The 22162-nt window shown below is 39.4% G+C and overlaps 1 protein-coding gene across 6 annotated transcripts in view; it reads left to right on the top strand.

Annotated features, from left to right (window-relative positions):
* MBNL2 (muscleblind like splicing regulator 2) overlaps window positions 1–22162 on the top strand; it is a 105655-nt gene that overhangs the window by 79401 nt on the left and 4092 nt on the right. Inside the window, exons 6-9 of one of the 6 annotated variants that reach the window (XM_053970633.1) lie at window positions 2692–2745; window positions 3421–3574; window positions 6795–6830; window positions 8245–8339. In XM_053970633.1, coding sequence (XP_053826608.1) covers window positions 2692–2745; window positions 3421–3574; window positions 6795–6830; window positions 8245–8339 — 339 coding nt within the window. The remainder of the gene's footprint in view (window positions 1–2691; window positions 2746–3420; window positions 3575–6794; window positions 6831–8244; window positions 8340–22162) is intronic. The other 5 variants (XM_053970636.1, XM_053970635.1, XM_053970634.1 and 2 more) reach the window with 5 other exon arrangements.

Genomic DNA, 22162 nt, shown 5'->3' with positions numbered 1-22162 from the left:
ATTGCCCACCTCTTTCAGCACCCAGGGTGCATTCTGTTAGTTCCTATAGGTTTGTGTACATACAGTTTGTTTAAATGTTCTCTAACCTGATAATCCTCCCCCAAGGGAAAATCTTTTTCACTTCAGACTTCCCTACTGGTCTCCCACTGGCCTGAAGGCCAGTCTTGCCAGTAAAGACTGAGATGGAAAGTATTTTCCGAACCTCAGCCTTCTCCATGTCCTGTGTCACCAGGTTGCCTGCCCCATTCAGCAGTGGAAACACATTTTCTCTAGTCTTCCTTTTGTTGCTGAGAAGCCCTTCTGATTGTCTTTCACATCCCTTGCCAGATTCAACTCCAGGTGATCTTTGACTCTCCTAACATATCCCTGCATGTTCAGGCTGTATCCCTGTTCCTCCTGAGCCATCTGTCCCTGCTCCCACCTCTTGTGGGCTTTCCTTCTTTCATTTGAGTTTAGTCAGGAGCTCCTTGCACATTCATGGATGCCACTGCTGTGTGGATCTTGTTTTATTCCAGGAGACATTAAAGCATACCAATGTGCCGTGTGGCAGGCAAATACTATGCCTTGGATGTTTGATCATTTTTAATATTATCTTTATTTCCTTTTTTTATCCTCTTCCTCTCCATCCTGTAGCTATTGATTCTTTGGTTGTTAGTTATGTGGATCAAATGTTGAGAAGGAGATCATCTGATGGAACAGAAAGAGGTAAAGGAGGTTTTACTATCAGGATGAAATAAAAGAAAATATTAATATAGGAGAGCAAAATTAGCAGTTTGAAAGCCTGAAAAGAATGGGAGACTACATGGAAGCATCGTTGATGAGTTATGTTTAGAACAGATCAAGCCTTTGGGTAGGGAAGACTAAAACTGAACTTGCTGGGGAATATGAGGGGGAAGCCAGAAGAAAGCTTCAAAGTAGGGAGGTGATGTTAAGAAGAGCATGGAAAAAAATTGGAGAAAGGCAATAATAAACAGAGAGATAATAAGTGAACATGTTAGAATAGATAAGATCCGTATTTGGATAATAAAGTTAAATAAGTGAAACACTTCACTCTTAGCGATGTTGATTTGAACTTGTGGACTTCATCATCGCATAATGCTGAATTCAGTTGTGCTGCATCACCTCTGTGTAGACTTCCTTCTGTGGTTGAAGCAAAGTAGCTCTGAGGCTGTGCCCCAGGCAGTGGAGTGATGTCCTCTGCAGTGGTACCTGCACAGTCCTGCTTAGACAGAAGTCTGTCCAGATCCCCACTTCAAACCAGGTGTTTCTTGTTGTGTCTGGGTCTTGGGCCCAGAGAGATGAGCAGATCCTGTAGATCAGGCTATGTAATCCAGAAAAGTGCTAAAGAAGAGACGAGGAGGGTGTTGAGAAGACTCATGCTACAGAGACAGGTACAAGGAGTAAGTAAAATGAGGACTGTCCTGCAGAATACCCTGTTGGCACCTGATCAACTTATGAACACGAGGTGTTTGCAGGCATTTTATGCCTTGTTGTCTTCCTCCACTTCAACTTTTATTCCCTATTTCCACATACTGATTTCAAAGTAGACATCATCTGCATATTCTAAAAAGAGCTAAATAGCAGCCTGTGTTTAAAAAACAAAAGTAAAAATTTCAATTTCCAAGTAAATTTTTCTTCTTTTTCTAAAGGTTTGTAAGAATTACTTACACTATAAAACTTGAAAGTAATATTTTATATCAGAATTTTTTTTTCAGAATGCTGTCATATCAGCCATAAGTTTGAATTTACTATGAAAGAGTACATAAATGTATATGCCTGTGTACTATGCCTAAATACTTTCTTTTGAAAAATTAAAAATGCTGGACTAGTATCATAACTCATATGTTAGTTAATGTTAGTTAATGTTAGCTTATGAACTGGGAGCCCAATTTTATTCCCTGCTCCTGAATCTAGTACTGAAGGTTATAGTAAAATTTAGAAAGTATGTTTTCAGTTCTGAAAGACCTTTTTCCCTCTCAGTGTAATGTGGTAAGTTACAGGATTAAAAAATCTGCAAAAATGACCCAGCTGTAGGAGAAAAGAAAAGGAATTAATGATAAGTTAGTGTAACTGGACATACTATGTACTGTGTTTTGTATTGGCAAAGGAGAACCTCATTTTGACCCTTGAATGATTCACTTCTCTAAATTAAAAGACACTCACCTTGTAAGCACTGATATTAATAGCATTTGTAATGCATTGCAACTTTCACTAGTGTTTTGTATTTGAAAATGTAACGTCCAAAATCAATTTTCCCACTTCAAAATGTGACCGAACTGACTTATCAGGAATTCCAATAGGTGTATCCTTAAAACTTTCTGCATCTCTGTGAAGTGTTTATATGATGCTTAATAGTGTCTGCAAGCTGCTGTTTTACTCAACTTTCCTGAATTTCAAACATCTATATTTTACTCTCTTATATGCTTTTAACTAAGGTATAGTAGATGCATTTTTGCTTCAGTACTAATTCAAAATGTAATATTCATTTCTTTAGAAGACATTTTTGTTGTTGTGCATGCCTAGTGTTTTGTATGTTGTATATTGCATTCAGAATATTTTTTTCCTTCTCACCTATCCACAAATGCAATGCCGTTCCCATGACGCACCTCTGCTTGCTGTTTACCTGTATGTTAATTCGCTTGACTCCCATTGGCCCACTGCCATCATGTGCTCGCTGCCTGTTATTAAAAGACTCAGTCGACTGCCAAAGCAATGAAGCGACCTCTCGAAGCAACTGTAGACCTGGTACTTTGACCTTTCACCTTTTGCTTTGCATGTAGCTTTTTTTATTTTGTTTTATTATATTTTTTTTTTCCTTCAGAGAAGCAACTAATGAAATTTGTACCGCTTTACTTTTCAAACATCAACCGGAAATGATTTCACATACTCATTAATTTACCGGAAGCTCTATTTATCCATCTCATTCTCATACGTAATAGACCGCAGACAATTTAGTTTGGTTCCTAACACAGTTTCATCTTTTTTAAATCTCTCATGAAAAGTCAAATTGAGATAAAACTGCTTTTGTAATTGAAAATGCGTAACGTAATCCATTAATCTGTATAATAATAGGAAATGATACTTAAATTTAAAAATAAAAGAAAATACTTGGCAATGAAACACAAGTGGTTTTTTCTCCCTGTAATATTTGAAAACCTACTTAAAGGCAATGCTATTTTCGTTGCTTTAAAGCAAACGTTTCTTTTCAGTAGTTGTGCTGCTACAGTTCTAGGTTAATAGTACCATGCTTTTGCTACCAATAACAAAATTTCACTCATTTTACATTGCTGTGCTTTGAGTTAATATGCATGGCGAGGCATCTTTAGCTGCTTTAAAAAATACTAAGTTTTTGTATTTATGTAAATGTTACAGACAAGGTCTTAAAAATGGAGCCATTTTAACTAACTTTCTTATTTACAGGCCTTTCCTCCTGGTGTTCTTCACCCTTTACCAAAGAGACAAGCACTTGAAAAAAGCAATGGTGCCAGTGCCGTTTTCAATCCCAGTGTCTTGCACTATCAACAGGCTCTTGCCAATGCTCAGTTGCAGCAACATGCGGCGTTTATCCCAACAGGTATGTTGTATCCACATTGAACCAGTTTAGTGTCCCTGAGGTAGCCTTTGTGTCAGGCAGTTGCACTTTACAGAAGGTTTTATTATGCTCCCTTCCCCACTTGAGGTGAAGCCTGCACAGATGATTGCACATTATTTTAATTCCTCTTGCAAAGGACAAGAATTCAAGCAGAAACTTCAACATGCCGTTAAGCTGATTTTTTGCACATTCATAGCCTTGCTCATCATTCTGCAGAGTTTGCCCCTTTTGGCCTGCTGTAAATTGGCTGGATTTTGACTTGTATCTGTTTCCACTAACAAAAATGCTGGGGAAAGCATCGTGCTTCAGAGATGCCACAGCATCCTCCTGCTCCCTCAGCTGCTGTCTTGCAGCTGTGGGGATTTCCCCAGCCCCACACGAGCACCCTGAGAAAGGGAACACCAGCCATAAACTTCCAGTCAATACCTGCATGGAAGCACTGGCAAAACACATTGCTCCCCACAGCTGCACTTAAGGGTTTTCAGGCATCAGATGCATTTTCAAGGTTTTGGAGCACCACCAGAACTTTTCCTAGCATTTGTGGCTCATAGCTGGGGTTATAATTCTTCATAGGGATGATCTGAAGATGAGTAAATATAATTTACATTTCAGTGCTCGGAGCTCTGTGAAAATCAGAGTGTTCAGAGATGGATTGACTTGCACCCTTGCTGGTAGCAGGGCGAGAGAAGGGATGTGCTGGGTGCTCGTGTAAGCAGTAACAACACAACCCTCTAAATTGTGTCAGTCACCCCCACTCCAACTTCCCAAAGGAGAATTTCCCTCCTAAGGAATTCTTTCATGACTTCATTCATAATTAACAAATTACGTATTTTAGTGTCAGGGTGTTCTCGAGTGCGAACTTCAGAATAGTTTAAAACTACGTGTTTGCAAATGTGCTTGACATTTCAGCAATGTTATTTTAGTTTATAGAAATAATGTCGGTTAAACAAGGAATGAAAGGCAACACATGATGATTTCCCAATCTATCAGCATTCCCATATGTTTTTAAAGATAAAAAACAAACACAGATGGCTTTGACTTCATGGAATTTTTCTATAAGGCCTCAGTAACAACCTTGGAGCCTGCCCCCGTATTTGTAATAGTAAGTAATAGCACAGCCTTATTTTTAGCACATTGGTGCACCAGAATATGTGTGGCAGAAAACACACTGACATTTAAGGGAGTGTTTGAAAAAAAATAAATAAATGTTGAGACCACCTATTTGGACATAAAGGGAAGACTGCCCTGTGCTTACAGAACATACAGAAATGTCCACAAATTTATTTCACATTGAAACTATGAGAATTTGTAGCATGATAGGTATTTTTCCTTCTCAAGCACTCCCTTTCAGGGCTTATTGCTCTTATTTGCAATTGACAAAGACTTCAAATTAACTATGGAAAATATAGTAGTTTAAACCTTTTTCAGTGAGAAAGCATTTGGATATTTTCCAGACTTTTGGAATGCTCATGCTTCCTTAAGTAGCTCACTTTTTGTATTTTTTATTGTCCATCCCTCTTTCCAGCTAATTGTTGTAATTCTAGTTTTAACTGAAAAAATTCTGGTGGTAGGAAGGGTGGATCTTGGAACCAAACCTTAAGGGCCAGGTTGTTGTCAAATCCCAACACAAGTGCATTAAAAGAAAGAAGAAACAGAGGTATAAAATACCAGATGGAGCCCAAGTGCCAGAGTAGAAAACCTTTCCTAAAGTGATGAACCTCCTGCTCTTTTCAAACACCATCAGCTCCAAGGAAGGATATTAAAGAGAGGAGTGGGGTATGGGAGGAGTTCAGGAAAGGAGAACACCCTCTATAAGAATGGGTGTCATGAGCTTTCCATTAAAGATGATACATCTGATATTCCCACATTTCCTGGGAAGGTTGGATTTGGTGGGTGTGAGGACTGTCATGCAACCCACAGCTGAGGAGCAATGCATGACATTATCTGTTGGATTTTAAATGATTGTGTGATATTTTCTATAGTGGTATAATTTTCAAATGTGTTCCTTGTGTGTGTGTGCGTGTGTGTTAAATTTTAAGACAAGTTTTGCTGCTGGAATATATATAAAACTTAATTGTTTTATATAACTTCTCTGCTTTATTAACCACTGGCTCCCCTAATAAAAAGTGTGGGGCTTGAGTTAGCATGGCTTACCTCCAAATTTCTGCACTTTGTTTGTTTTACATCAGTTTGATTGCTTTGTCACCTTCTCCTTATTGTTTGGTGAACGATCTTAAAAACAGCAGATCTTTTCTCTCTTCCCATTGCTGTTTGTTAGTGTTTCTATAGCCTCTAGAGGAGGAATTTTGTGTATTCTCTGGGGACTGTTCTTGGGTAAGGTCATTCATAGTCACACAAGTCCTGCGACTGTCCCATGGGGCTGCAGTAGTAATTCAGCAGGAATACAGGAAGCATATTCAACTCTGTGTCAAATATGCACGTACCTTGCATAGTCTCCTTACCTGCTTGCCTTCACCAGCTTGCTGTATGCACTGTACTGGAAACAGGCTGATCTCTTACTTTTATTTGGCCTTTCCAGAAAGGTTAAAGGTGGGCTAGGCACCAAAGGTAAACTGCACAGCAGGTGAGCAGTCATCCCACAGCATCTCTGGGGTGCGCTGAGAGCCTTCTGCTGGAATGTCACACACTTTAAGGTGTTTAGCTTGGGACTTGTCTAAGTACTGTTTCCTTTGTGTTAAGAATGGGTACGTTAAAATCAAATACAAATTTGACAAAGCCCCTGCAGTAGAATATTGTCTTAATTCCACTTTCTTTTCCTGCCACATGTCAAAAAATTGTTGAATGTTGATCTGTGCAACGTTGAGCTGTCTGAATTATGCAATGAGTTCTAAAAGTACCAAATACTGTGGTCTTTAAACACAAATGTTTTTATAAAAAAAAAAAAAATCCTGTTGCTGCAAAAGCACTAAGTGAAAGGATAATATTAATAAGTAAAAAAGTTTGTGAAGTATCTGAATATGTACAGAAGCATGCCAAAACCCACACAGTATATACAGGAGTTTAGTAAGAACACAATCACCTCTTTGTGTTTAAGCAAAACTGTGAATGACCTTACAGTTTCATTTAACTAACTTACTTCTCTGTGGTTATGCTTGAATCTCACTTTGAATGTTAACTCTAAACAGCTAACCTGTTTCTTCCCTTTATCCACTTTTTTCACCTATCATTGCATGACACGCAGGGTCAGTTTTGTGCATGACACCCGCTACCAGTATTGGTAGGTTCCAAATTTCTTTATTGATCTCTTTTTTTATACTGTATATGATGTATATTCACTTGTTTCAACAATTCTAGGCAAGATTTAGCCACTGACTAGAATTAAGGGTTCGCTTGTCCTTCTGGTTGACTTTGCAGAGTGTTTAGATTTGTAGATGAAAGCCGCAGTTTAGACATGATATCACCTGCTATAACAACTACACTGCAAAAGCATAATACCATGAATTCCAGTCTGCTTTTCAGTTTTCAGAGTTTTATTTCTCTTTATATTTTATATTGTCTAGTACTATAAAATCATAAAATACTGGAAAAAGCCAGCAAATTTCATCAGTGTTTTAAAGTTTCATAGTGGTGTGCCTATTTCTCCTTTGCTGTGTGTTAGAAAGTTTTATCAGCGTTTCCCAGAAATGCCTACTTTGATCCACAGAGGTTCTGTTGAAACTCGTGATCTGAATCTCACTCCTTCTTTAAATATATTTGCAGCTTGAAGTTAACATTTTGGGCGTGCAAAGTGGATATTCCTATGCAACAGCCTCTGAAACAGAAAAGTAATCTTTCTTCTATTGCCCTGTCCAGTGATTTTATTTCTGGGTTTTGGGCCTACTCACATAAACAGCTAAAATATCAAGCCTTTAAAACATCAAATTAATATTTCCCCCATGAAGATGCTGATTAAAATTCATTCTTAAAATGAGCAAAAGCAGTGTCTTTCACAAAATCGATCTTGCTTTTTTAGATCAAACAAAGTAGTATATATATCAGGATAATTATTATCATCCCTCTCCTGATTTTTCCCTCAAGCAGATGGTAATTTAACTCTGATAAAGTCGAACAGTTATGCAGTTCTAGTAGGAAAAAACACATAAATTGGATTATAGAGAAGGACAGCAAGTATCTAGCTTACTTCAAAATGAAGATACATGAAAATAATTAATTTTTAATTGAGTTTAAAAATTAAGATGAACATTTAACAATTTTCTTCCCAGTATACACCACTGGAGTTTTTTTAGTAGGATTTTATTTTGAAGTGCATTATAGCTGTACTGGGGGAAAACAAATTACGCATGTAACAATCTGCAGGTAATGGGCTATTTTGGTAAAGGCCTCATTTGCACAAGTCATCTTCGTCTTAGAGACAGCACTTGCATTTTCAGTGGTCCTTACTTTTTTTTTTCTGGGAATCGCCGATTGTGTTGACAGCCTTCCTTTAATTGTACTTGTAATAAGCTATTTTCCCTTTTTTTTTATTTCTCCGCCACGCTTTCTCGCTTTGCACTGTGATTGCATGCCATCTGCCGGTTTAACCCATGACGATGGCTTGCCGCTCTTGATATTCACCATGCCAAAAATACCACTTCTCTTACCATAATGCTGCACCCTCCTGTTCATTGCTTCCATGGTTCCCCTCCTGAAAGTACCCATGATGCACAACGCTACGGCCGCCACTGTCTCTGCAGCAACAACTCCTGCAACAAGTGTTCCCTTCGCCGCAACAGCCACAGCAAATCAGGTTTGCTCCTTTTAAAGCTTTCTTTCACAAGATCCTGAACTCTAAATGAGTGCTGAGATTTTTATTTTTTTTAACAAAAAAAATTCTCACAGAGAATTTTTTTTTTAATTTCTGTGTTTACCCCATCAAATTTTACTTTTATTTTTAAGTCCTTTATAGCAAGTGTTTGTGGGACAGGTTGCACTTATTTAGAGTTAACATTTGTTGCAAATAATGATGTAGCTGTGTTTTGTGTTGCGATGTTTGTACCTAATTATTGTGTAATTAACCCAGCTGGAGTTAGAATCACCACTGGACTACTTACAAAAGTCTATTATTAACTCCTAAGTTCAAAAGGAAGATCATGGCAGGTTTCAAACACTCAGGTGTCTTAATGTAGCCTTCTCCATGAGGTGTGGAACTGACTAATTTGTAAGCATGGAAGCTGTCAAAAAATCACAAGCAGGACAAGGCAGACGGAAAAAAAATTTGAAAGTTTTCTGTAAATACTAGTGGTCGAAACAGCAATCAAGATATTTACGGCTATGCCTGCTTTATATTTGAAAGTGTATCTTTAACCTGGGAATTATATTTCCCTAAGGAAGAACATTGATAGAAAGCATCCCAAGGGTTATTATCTGAGATAGGCTAAGAAAGATGATACTTTCTCCTCCTCTTCTGCAGTTTACATTAAGCAGTTTTCATTTTGGCTGGGTTTCCCCTCCTCCTGTAGGACCTAATTCCCAGGGAAGACATACCTATTGCAGCCCAGGGTGTGTAGCTTTGACTCCTCTGTTGGGGTGGTTCCCACCCTGATGTGCTGAGAGAGGAGTTTGCACAGCAGTTGGGTCACTCTGGCTTTTCTGGGACTTGCTCTGGGACCATGCTCAGGCATTTCCATGTGAGATGTGTTCCCCTCAGATTCTGAGAGGTCAGATGGAAAACAAACAAGCAGATTTGCTCACCAGAAGAAACCAAAGGGCTGTGTCCCCATCATCTTTCCTTCTGTTGCTCCTGGACAGATGGACAAGCTGTTGCAGACCCAGTAGAACCGCTGTCCTGTTGGTTCCTTCCCCTCCATTTGCCAAGGGTTTAGAAAGAAATCTGTGAAAATGTTTTGCTTAATAATGTTAAACTAACACGTTTATTTTTTTTTACTGGCATTCCCAAAACTATTGAGGTATCCCATGGAAAAATAGAAGTTGCTGCAAGAGTTTATTTTTAATAATTTAGGAAAAATATACTACCTCTGAAATACATCCTACTTTCTTAAAGAAATACAAACCAATCCATTTTCTTTGGGTGTTTTTAAGGTTCGTTTGCCCACATGTGATGTTTTTGCTTCTAGCATTTTCATCAAAAGAGGATTGTTGTTTTGTGCTTACTTTTCTGAGAGCTAGCTTGTATTAAATGCTTGGGTTAAGGATAAAAGTGCAGCAGGCAAATGGTGCATTACACAGTCCTTCCCAGAACAGTGTCTACAGCAGAAAATTGTTTGGTGGTATGCGGTGTAGTTTTGTGATTTCAAAGTGGTGTCAGAGGGATTTGAAGATGCTAAGGGACTGAGAGAAAATGGGATGGTTTGGGGAGAGGTTGAGCCAGGGACCCTCTCCAGCACAGGAATGCAGCTGGGGCAGCTCCACCACCTGCACTCCTGAGTGCCAGAGATGCTGACTGTGGCTGAAGGTAGAATAAATACATGGATGCCTACAAAAGGACCAATAAGCAGTATTTTTTTTTAAGTTAATGGGAACCCTTTCATGCAAGTAACTAGTGCCACTGAGAAGACAAAGATGTACCTTAATGCTCCTCCTCATTTATCACGATGGCAGGCAGAGCCCCTTCTTCCCCAGTGCAGATTTTGTTTGCATTGGAGGATTATAGCATTTTAAATTTAACAGGAATTGTAGAAGGTGTCTGTATTTATCTAGTTGCATGTGTGTGTGTGTGTGCGTGTACATACAATTCCATGCTGAAATTAATGGATGGTTTAACAGGAGGATGGGTTTTCACTTGTTTAACTTCAGCCATTTGTGAATTTGGCATCCTAGATCATCTGCTTTTCTGGAAGTCTGTGTTAGGGCAGGGTAAATTGCCCTGGAGGGTCTTTCCTCTGTCCCTTGCCTGTAGAGTGAATGTAGGTGTGCTCTACCAAAGCTCTGCACCACTGCACATGGAGGAGATGAGTCCCACCTCAGGAGCTTGTTTGCTTCTGTAGCATGTGCCGTCACAGTCTTCTTTCTCCTCACTCCTGTCTTCGTTTTAGTCATTGTAAGTCTTTAAAAGCCACTGTTAAAAAACATGTATTTCAAAGTAGGGAAAGCAGTAGTAGTTCATTCTTCTTTGTAAGAGACAAACTCTTTAAGTTTTCTGTTTATTTACAACATCCTAAGATTGGAGACAAAGCTAAAATGCTAGGAAAGCTCCACAGTAACTCTGTGGCTAAATTCTCAGTATTTCTTTAACCCAAGAAACATAGCAGAAGCAGGTTATTAACTTGGTAATTAGCATGACTTTGTTCATGGTCATAGCATTCTTTGTGTCCTCTTGTATGGGTATAAACTCTCCTGAGTATTTCAGAAAAGGACTTTTTTATTCCCAACCAGATAAAATTTCCTTTCCTAGTCTGTGCCACACTGCTTTACATATCTGCGAGGTACGGTTTCCTCTTTCCAGTGTCTCTACCATAGTTTTTTTTTTTTTACAACCTGCAGCCTTCAGCTTGTCCCATTTCAGTTCCCACAGCTTCTCCTCACAATTCTGGGCATGAAAAGGAAGTTTTAGCAGGGCTTAATAATTTATCTTAATATCATTTGGTTTAGTATTCTGTCCTGGGGAAAGATTGCAGGTCTTCCTGGGATTGAGTGTGATGATCCCAATGTCTTTGAAGCACAAGTGGAAGGGAAAAGTCAACATCCCAAAAGTTACGGAATATCAGCTGATGGCCAGTAAAACACAGTAACTCCACTGGGTCCAGTAAATTATTTAGTATGTGCTGTCAGTTTCTCTTTTGAAAAAAAAAAGTCACTATGTCTCATGTCTTCTGTATATCCTTTCTTTCAGAAAATAACATGAGTAAGAGCTCAAAATACACCTGCATTGGCACACGCTGTCAGTCGTGCTTGGCCAGCAGCTCTGGGCATTGTGTGTTCAATGTATGGCACAAGGCACATGAGAAGATTGTGTAGAACTAAAGGCTGTGCTGTGTACATCTGTGCAGGATGACACCAGTTAAGAACATATGGAAAATTTGGTATCCCTTGCTTTTCCTGACTTAAAAAGGTTAGGTTTTAAAAATAATTTTCTTGCAGTGTACTTCAGAAGGGAAGAGAATTGCTTTGGTGCAATGCAATGTAAACAGGATGCAGCAAAATGCCCCACTTACTGTAGCTACCAGGCTGTGGTGAGAGGGATTGGAGGGGAAGGGATTTCAGCTTTCCAGTGAAAGGTAGCAGGAAAGGTACATGTCCAGGAGCATGACTGGTCAGAGGTAAAAGGCCCTTCCCCTTTTCTGCTCTTCACAATTGCTCCAGCCATTCCTGCCAGGATGGGGCTTGAAGCCTCAGCTGCTTAACCCCACTTCAGCAGCAGATGCTTGATAAACTTTCAGTTCAGTTGTTTGAAGATGCTAACAGTGTTTTCTTGGAGCAAAGTTTGAAACCGTGTGAAATGATGATGAGAAGCAGCGTTAGGACATGAATACCTAGGGTTTGGTCCTAGCTCCCTCTAGTGCATGCATGTGGACAGAGGTACGTAGGATGTCCTTCTTAAAATATTAATACAGTCTTTGTGTGTAAGTATGCACTTCAGAGATCTTTAACAAAGCTTTTGTTACTCCTTCAGCTAGTGGACTAGCAATACTCAAGCAAGCAAGGAAACTGTTACCTGATGAGCTTCACTGACAGGTAGAATCACATAATCACTTAGGTTGGAAAAAACCTCTAAGATCATCGAGTCCAACTGTTAACCCAGGACTGCCAAGTTCACCACTAAACCATGCCCCTAAGTGCAGCAGCTACACATCTTTTAAATACCTCCAGGGATAGTGACTGCTTTGGGCACTGTTTCAGTGCTTGACAACCCTTTCCATGAAGAAATGTTTCCTAATATCCAATCTAATTTTCTCTCATCCTATCACTTGTTACCTGGGAGAAGAGACCAATCCGCACCTTGGTATCCTCTCCTTTCAGGTGGTTGTAGAGGGAAAGAGCAATATTTACTGTTTTCTTAGGCTAAGAATGTACAGTGCTGCAGTTTCAGGATGATATAAAAATCCTAGGAAATTAATTAAGGAAAATTATTTTGGAAGGTTTTTTTCTCTTCTTGTTTTGCTGTTTGCTTTATGAGCAAATACAGGATCAGAAACTTAGAGAAAGATTAGATAGAGCCTATTTGGAGATAAGGATGTTCCTGTTAATGGAAATGCACAAAAATGTGACTTCCTCCACCCTTTACACCAAAGGTAATTTAACAAGAGGATGGTTTATCCTGACATTATTTGAGAGAGATGTTATTCAGACTTCTGGGGGAGAAGTTCAGTTTTAAATAATGGCAAGCACCTCCTTGTGGGGACTTTAAATTTCTAAATTAGAAAGCCTCACTACTGTTCCATTTATATACATATATATATCTATATATATATATCTTGGTGAGTCCTACAAGGATTAGAAGGTTAGAACTCAGCCCAAAATTAAGACACTCAAGTGTTGGTGTCTAAGTATGGGTATCTACATGCAAGATACAAGTTTAAGTACCCATTGTAGACTGTGAAGTTTATCAGCCCAGTCAGATGAAATCTGGAGAGTAGCCTGGCTTGTCCTTCAAAAGTCTTGCAGGGCTTGGTTCGGTTGCCTAAACATGTATCTGGTGATGTTTGAGATTGTCCTAAGATAACCTTGGATTTCTACATTACCCAAGACATTTTCACAAGCTTGGCAGATGCAATACAGGATCTACAGACAAATTTGCACACCTACTTCTGAACTGGCAGCTGGATGACAGGCAAGAGACATTAGCCCCTAGCCCAAGTGGTACTAAAACCCTGGTGAGCACATGACCCAAGCCTGCAGCTGATGACCACATGAAGGGATCTCCAGGCTTTGTTGGCTTACTAACTAGGTTGTGTCACCTCAGTGAGTGTGGCAGGGGGTTAAGACACCAGCATTTCTGTGGTCTAATCTGTGTTCTCAGGTTCAGTGAGTGTTTCCATAGTTCCTGGTAATTAGAGAACATATATGAAATTCCAAACAATTCCAGGCAATGTGAGTCTTGCTCACATCACATCAGTTCAGAACAGTTTGTGGCTTTTTTTTTTTTTTTTTGTGCTAATGAAAATGGGCAGAGGCTGATAGTATAAAAATAGCATAATAGAGAATGCTGCTTAAAGATGTTATTTAGTGACATTATTCTACAGGTTATATGACCTTTTAACAAGAAGGAAATAGTAAAGAACATATCCAAAAGAAAAATTAAATACTTTGGACCTATATCTAAAAAGAAATACAAGATCAACAGGCTGTCTCATGCTAAGGCTTGTGATTATCTGGCACAGCTGCTTTAAATTATGCATCAGCATTTGCACTGAATTAGGTGGCAGTTATGCAGATATTAATTATGAAATCATTCAGTAGCCTTCAGTTCTGTCAAAATCTGTTAGAATAAAATGAAGCAAAAATTAAAATAGCTATGTTTAAGTGTCACAAACAAAAGGACAATTAAAATATTTGCCCAAGAATTCAAAAACTAGTTATCATAGTGTAAAATACAAACATGCCAAGCATTTGGGATTTGGCACACCATGTGTGGTGGCTTTGTCAGGAGGAAGTAGAGCCAGGATGTGCAACAACAGAGCACATTTCCTTGCCAATGTGCCCACAAAGGTAGCACCTCTCCCAAGGTGGTGTGGTTCATTCTTCTCAGACCAGAATGTCATGGGGCACTGACTCAAGGTGATCTCTCCTTCTGCACAAAGCAGACATGCCAGTTGCTCCCTCGTGCAATATTCCTTGGTGTCCCTCAGCAGGGCTTCCTCTCCATTCCTCTGTAACTCCAGGAGGCTGTCTGGCAGGGCAGAGAGTTGCCCATAGCGCTGCTGACAAGGCTTTCACTGTCTCACATTCCCTTTCTTCCTCATGGAAACCTGCTGTACTTGTAAACACGGAGAAAAGTAGCAATATGCTGAGAAAATGAATTGAAAAATCTGGCAAATAGTAGGAAATGGACTTTTTGTTGTTGTTTAAAAGCAAGCTTTTGAGAAAGAAGGTGGGAAGTGGAAACAAATGTTATTTACATCCTTAGTGCCAGTATACAAGAACATTACAAATAAGAGCCTATGCAAAATTCATAGAAAACCTTTAATTGCAGTTTCTGAGGGAATGATGGAACAGGTAGAAAAGCACTTCTTCTGGGAATAATGAGTATCTAAATATTTTAGGGGTTTTTTGGGGTTTTTTTTCTGACTGAAAGTTTTGATCTAAAAATTCCATAAAGTTCCAAGTTAGAAAATTCTGTTCTAACAACAGAAAGAGTGATTTGAATCTGACTTGGAAAAGTCTAGAAAAGGAGACAGAGGAACAGGTTCCTCTTTCAGGGAGCCAGCTTAGAGCAGAACAGTGTTGGGCATCTAGTGAGCCCAGCTAAGGACTGACCATCTTGCTTTGTGCCTGCATCAGGCTAGAAAAATAAACCTAAGTGACTCTTGATCCTGAACAATCATTTCTCTAGAGAAGGTATTTAAATAGCAATAGCTTATCACAGTAGGAAGGGCAAACTGAAATTGCTTGCTGCTTCTTTCATGCTCGACATACAAGAATCACAAGCCTCATCTCACTCACGTTATTTTGTCTGGCACAAGTAAGTAGCTGGGACTCAGAGACTCAAGAAGTGAGAGTTTCCAATATTAAAGCCCACAGCAAATCTTAAACAGTGTCAAGAAAACACCCTTTGAATTGCCTTGAAACAACTGATGGTACAAAATAAGTGACAAAACTACTTTCTAAGGCACCAGAGAAGCAAAACTAAAAGATTACTGTGGAAAATATAATGGAACTCTCTTTTAGTTTCATGCAAACTTTACCAAGCCTTTGTTTTAATAATTTTTTGGCCTCTTAACATAGCATGTTGTTTCTTTATAGATGATAAAAAGTTCCAGCAGGCTTGTGTATGGAACTTTAGATCGCATGTTCATATACAAGAAGCCAGTGGGGAAGAAATGGAAAAATCTCTGTTGTGTTTTGGGGTTTTGTAGAAATTCTCCCATCATACCCCTCTCCCCTGTATAGGACGAAAACCTGACTTCCTCTGGTATCCTGCTAGATGGCAGTGTCACACAATGTCAGCAGTAAGCAAAGGCTTCATTCTTTTATATAACAAAAATCAAAACAGATTCCCCTTCCCTGTTAGACAAATTTAAAGAAAATGTGTTGATGTTTGATATGATAACTTCTTTTTATGTTCTTGCTTTCAATTATTGAACAACTGATATTTTGACAAGTGGAGTAAAAGTCTTTTGGGGCATATATTTATTATTTAAACATAGGCAATTATTTCTGAGGTCCACTAATTTTGTAGGCATATGAGGAAAGACGAGTTTGTTTCATGGCTTATACACACAGCTCCATGTGACTCCAGGTTTTTCCATCATACAGAGATGCACTTGTCTGGGATCCTGTCCTTTAAAATAATTGCATCTGGACATCTCTAGGTGCTCCAAGTACTTTCCCTTGAATTAAACAAAGATCATATTTTTATCTTGGTGTATGATTTATTGCCTACTAGAAATGCCAGTCTTTGGCTTTGATTGTGCTGGAGGCTGCACTGGAAACATCTATATATTTATTTTTGTTGATGGTATCTGTTGTGACTTTCAGCTGGACGCAAAAATTTGCTAACTTGCCTGACTTCATTTTTGGTGCAGTATTACCTGCCGTGGCACACAGAGAAACAGCATGCATGTCTGTTTATGTGAGAGTAATCAGATAAGAAGAAAATTAAGAAAGTAGAAAGTAGTCAAAAGTCAGGAAGGTTAAGATTTCCTCAGAGAAGTTATAAGTATAGTGAGTTTTATAAAACTGACTCCAGGTCTTACGAGTAACCTTGATGATCATAAATTTGATACTTTTCTGTGTTCAGGTTTAGTTCTGGATGTTGTCTCTTGCTTTGAAGGGAGTCTGAACTGGTGTGCCAGGTTTTGGGAGAGGAGGGGTTTCAGAGTGGTGATAACTGCTGAGGTGTCTGCAGACGTGCCAGCTGTGCTCTGTTTGCAGCGGTGCCTTCGCCTGAAAAGGATGCTGTATCTGTAGTGGCAGCCTCATGTTTCATGATGTGGGCATGCTTGGTGTGTAAAAGAAAAACGCAAAGCAGGTTTTGTTAAAAAAAAAAAGGCTAAGTGAGGATGTCAGGGTGGAGAAATAACACCACTGCAAGAGAAATATGGGCACTTCCATGGATGATGCACAACTTGGGCTTGGCTTTCACTCATTTGTGCTATCAGTTTCTCTGTGAAAGCCTATTCTGGTAGTTTCTAAAATTCAAGAAGAGGATGAAAATTACCTAAAAGTAGGAAGTGAAAAATACAGATTATTGCAGTAGCTCAGACCTGCTGGGAGGTAAAATTGAGTGGCTATCCAAAACAGTCACTGTATGGGTGCTCCAAAAATACTACAGCAGTGGTTTTCTCACTTCTATGTAGTGTGTCTCCTGCCTCTGCAATGAGTTAAAAATAGATTTTGGTAGAATATATTAGAGTATGTTATGATCAATTTTTAGCACTGCATTATTTATTACTTTAAAGAAGAATAAATAAAGCCAGATTGCTTTCATTTTTAAACCAACTAATCCTGTGTTTCTCCAGAGTGAGTAAATACTTACTAAGTTGAACTTAAATATTGTACATTATTACTTGAGTAAATACCTATTGAAGCTCATAAGCAAGCTAAGGAGTTGGCAACACAAGTAGCTTAGGTCTCTTCTTTCATGACCTTGTGACAATTAAATGAGAAGAATGATGCTGCTGAACCCCTGAACCCTTTGGGATCCCATAATCGCCAGGAACTTTTTTTTTTTTAGATCATCATGAAGAGCTGGATTCAGACAAAGTCTTTGTCAGCTTTATGACACTCTGATGGCCAACAGCTTGTGCCTGATGGAATGAAAATGTGTGAGCAGATGTATCCACTTCAGCGTGGACATCTGACCCTCAGCCATTTCCAGAGGCATATTGTCAACATATGGGACAGGCAAAATTGGGCACACTCAGATTTAGGGAAGAAAAGAGAGGATGGAGCAGGGCAGCAGAATTACCGTGTGAGGGAATGGGCTATGAGAAAGCCAAGAAAATAGGACCTCCAGCCCTCAGGAAACACCTGATGCCCCCATGTTAGACCCTGTATGGGCAGGCAGCCATCTGTGGCCCAGACATCTCACTCACTATGTTCAAATCAGAGGTCATCTTATTGATGAGCAAAGTAGACAAATATATTGGGGTTGCACTGGATTAATGGAAAAGCAATAAGAGAAAATCCTCCTTCAGCCCTGGATTGAAAAGAGGGCCATGGTTAGTGAATAAAGCAAAGCACATGTCCATTAAATGATAATATGCTGGAAATGAGAACGAGGTTTCAGGGGAGCAAGAGTAGCAAAGGAAAAAGCCCAGGCTGCATTTAACACAAGCAAGAGTTGGAGCTGGCTCAGCTGTCAGTGGTCAAGACAGGGGCAAAATCTATCCCATGGGACAGGTGGGAGCCCTGGTGTGGGGAAGTAGAATGTTTGGGATGGTGCTCCATGGAGGTGCTGCTACAGAATTTGTGGGGAAAAGGAGGTGAAAAAGTCCATCTGTAAGGCTATGTAAAATTAATAAGACCAGATATAATTGATACAATAGAGATTACTTTCAGTAAGTGTCTGAACATTTACTCATCTTTTTCCACTACTAATTAAAAAAAAAAAAAAAAGAAAAAAAAGTTGTTTATTTTGAAGAAAAGGAACAAGGCACATACAACAAGAGAACATTCTAAGAGAAGATGAAAAATAAAGACATGGAGGCATTTCCCAAAGGCATGGGGAAATATAAATAGTCTTGGGTTCCTTGTCATAAGGAAGAAATACTTGGTGTTACTTTTATTTTTAGAAAGAGGGAGAAGTTATGAGACAACCTGATATGAGCCGGCTGTCTGAAAATATCTGTCATTTTTAATGTATACCCCAGATATATCTGACCAGTCTGCTCCTCGTGTGAAAAACATGCAAACAGAAAATGTCACTGTGTAAGGGTTCATCTATCCTGACGCAGGTGTCCGTAAGTTAAATACCTTGGTGCAAACTGTTCACCACAGACTCTTTCATTTGGTGGAGGGCAAAAAAGCATCATGAGCTGATCATCTGTCTCATGCTAAAATAAGTTGCCTGAGGTAGCCTAGGAAGATGTAAAATGGGTGACCGGCTGAGGCATTCGTGTCTGAAATGCTCTGAGATAAATCCTGTTTACAAGAAACTCCTATTACTACATTGCTTTCAAAATGGAAGGCTGAGCAGACCAGAATGTTTGCTATGTCTGAGTTAATTTTTGGAGGGGTAAGTGCTTTGTAATGTAGAGATCAAACACAATCTTAACATCTTCTTAAAATATATTAGGGCTTATAAAGCACACTGTATTTTGGAGTAATAATTTCAAAACTTCTGAAAAAGAAACATGTCAGTGGTAGATGCAAAGTCATGTTTTCCAGCTGATTCACTGTGACAGGTCTTTAGTTGAACAAGAGTTCATGTACACTGAATTCATGCAGAATGGTAAATTTTCTGTATTCGTCATTGTATAATAAATCTGGAACTGGAAAATGAATTTAAGTCAGAGACTATAAAGAAGCTTTGTTAATTGTAGCTTCAAAACAGAAAATCTCAAGCCAGTGTTCTTGTAATTCCTAGAACCTAGTCATGATTCTCTGTAATTTGGTCAATTCCATGAACTGTATCAAGTAAAGCAGTAACCTGGGTGTCAGAAAAGAGTTCACAAAAATGTAATTTCTACTTTGATTTAAGAGACTTTCAATTTTACTTTTTAAGTCTTGAGACAATGACCAATCACAGCCACCTTTGCTGGGTCTGAGGAACTCACAAATTGATTTATTTGCACTGGTAGTTGGTGAGAAGCTGAAACCATTGGCAGTAACATCTCTCTTGATTGTCATTCCCCTGGATGACACTGCAGAACTGTATCACCCTTATAAAGCAACCCTGAATTTCAGGATGTTCTGTGTTGCTTAAGGGGCTTAATGACCACTACAATCACTCAGAAGTCCTGAAGGTAAAGGTCTAAAAGAGGCATGCTCTGGTAGGAAAGAAAGGCTTGACATTTAGGATCTGAAAATGTCACCTCTAAAGAGCTGGAAAATTTGAGGAGTGAATTTAGAAAGTAGTTTGCAGAAATTTAGGTTCACTCGTTGTGTTACTAGTTTCAGTGAGGTCTGTTAACTGTCACTGGCACTGTGTGAATGATTTTAATCTAAAGGGTAGACAGCTTTCTGCCACTTCAAACAGGTACCAAGCAAGAAGATGATGGAGAGGGTACCTTTGTCTGTGATTACCACCCAAAAAAAATGCCCTTTTCTGTTATTAAATCTTCTGTGAGCTGCTACTCAAGACTCTTAAAGTGCCAGGCCATTCTGCTTATGCTGGAAATAGTCTTCTTATTAGATCTTTTACTTGAGCAGCAGAAGGTGTGTTTTCTGGCATGTCTGTATCCACACCTGTGGATCTTAACCATTCAGAGCATGAGAAAATGCATTCCCATGCTTGACCTGTCTTTGTATAATCTTGTTTTTCAAGTTTTTTTTTTCTTCTTTTTTTCTTATATATACTATGGTAAAAGTGTCATGGCATTACATCCTGTTGCTGTGAAGTATAATGTTATAATAGTATCAGAGCAAATATGACGAGACATATATATGTGCATTTGAGATGTAATTCTTCAAAGAGTAGTGAACATGAAGGTAGCTGGACCTATTTACAAGTAACAAGGTAGTGCAGACTCTGTAGAAAGTGTTTGCAGGGATTGCAGTACAGCTTCTCCTTTTTCAGCATGCAAGTGATGGAGTAATTAGCAGTGATGCAGACTTAGATAACCTCTGCCTTCCATCACAGTTTATTACTTCATTTGTATATTAAACAGGAGAGGTTCACAGTGTGTTTTCCATGTAAAGTAGTTTAGCATTTTATGTTTCTCTGTCAGACACAGTGAAAAAAACCAGTGTCAGAAGCTGATGCCTGTGTGTGTAGCTGTGGCAGAGTTGTGATATCTTTTGAGAAATAGGGTATGAACATGTAATTAAAGACTAAGGGAGACATTTTACACTTTGTGGCTAAGGTTAAAAAGAAATGTAGCTCCTCAGTTCTGTGACTCTGCACTGGAGAAGCTTGTTCTGAAGGAGACACTTGAGGGTTTTTTCCTCGGAGGACTCCTACGTGTACTAGAAATAGCTGGGTGCAACATGCCCTAGTTACGGCCCTTGTACAAGGGGCGGCACATCGAGGACGATGCAGTGGGAGCAAGCCAGCTCCACAGCCACTGGCAGCAGGAGAGGCATGGCAGCGAGAGCTCCAGCTGCTCCTCTGGCACCTCCAACCCATAAACAGGACATGCTTGCACAGAAAAGGAAAGTGTTCACATTGTCTTCGCTGTTTTCCTAAGTTTTGACAGGAGGAGAGAAAAGTCAGGAATAGGGACAGGCAGTGAAGTCCTTACCTTGGGCTTTGCCACTCACCAGGGCAGGGAAGAGAAGGGGTCTCTGCTCTTTCACATTGCCCAGGACCCCTCTGTCCTGCCTGGCAGACAGCAGGATGAGTGACACTTGGGTTAATCACAATGCCAGGAATAGTCCTACCATTTTCCTGAGAAATAGCCTGAGATTAGGCCCTCTGCCTTCTCTGTCACACATTTTGGGGAAACTGTGAACACCAGTCTTGTGGGACTGTTTGACCAAAGTATTCTTGGCACAAGGGGCAGTTACCTGTCTCCCTGTACTTGAGGAAAGAAAGCTATAGAAAATGCAAGTTTATCCCCTCAAAAGTTGGCAGATGATGTAGTCAGCTGCAGTGTCTGAAATTTTGTGATTTTACTAAGTAAAAAACTTACTGAGTAAGTTTCAGGTTATGTCCCATTAAGTGAGACCTTAGGATCCTTTAAATACACTTGTGTGATTATGGTTAACCCAGTGTAGCTAAAGCTGCTTTATTAATTACATTGACCTGTTGGGTTGTAACATGCTAAAAATACCAGCGCTGAAAATCTTGATCATTTCTTATTTTCAGCATGGCTGTGTTCTTTATACGTATTGTCAAATCACTGTGCTGGAGCTGGACCAGGGTTATCACAGACAGGGCTTTATTATTTGAGCAAAGGTATTTCTTTGTTATTTCAAAAGGAAACAGAAGATAGGCGATAAGCTAACAAACTCACAATGGGTGGAAGTTCATTAAAAATATATGTCCTTGTTGTGTGCATGATGTATTTAGATGTTAAGTCCTTTGGAGCAGCAGGTGTTTGTACAGTGTCATTACAACGGGGCCTCACGTGTCACCAGATTTCCAGAGCTGATGGCAATCAAGGATGACTTTTTGGCTTGCTGGCAAGGTCCTTGGGTTCAGGGAGATGGTGCTTGTATACAGAGAGCAAGGCAGTGCAGCTTTGAGGAGCAGTGGGGGTGATGGGCAGGGGACTGGGACGAGTGCCTGCCACGCAGAGCTAAGCGTGTTTCTTTTTGGTGGTGTGTATGTCAGAGGTAGTATGTTGTTTAAGTTCCTTTCCAAAGACCTTTTTCCCTCCCCCCTTTTAATATAAATATTACATTAAG

Source organism: Vidua macroura, chromosome 2 (genome assembly GCF_024509145.1).
Source record: "Vidua macroura isolate BioBank_ID:100142 chromosome 2, ASM2450914v1, whole genome shotgun sequence".
In the NCBI taxonomy this organism is placed as follows: Eukaryota; Metazoa; Chordata; class Aves; order Passeriformes; family Viduidae; genus Vidua; species Vidua macroura.
Note: the sequence above shows the minus strand (reverse complement) of the source record. Positions and strands in the feature narration are given on the sequence as shown.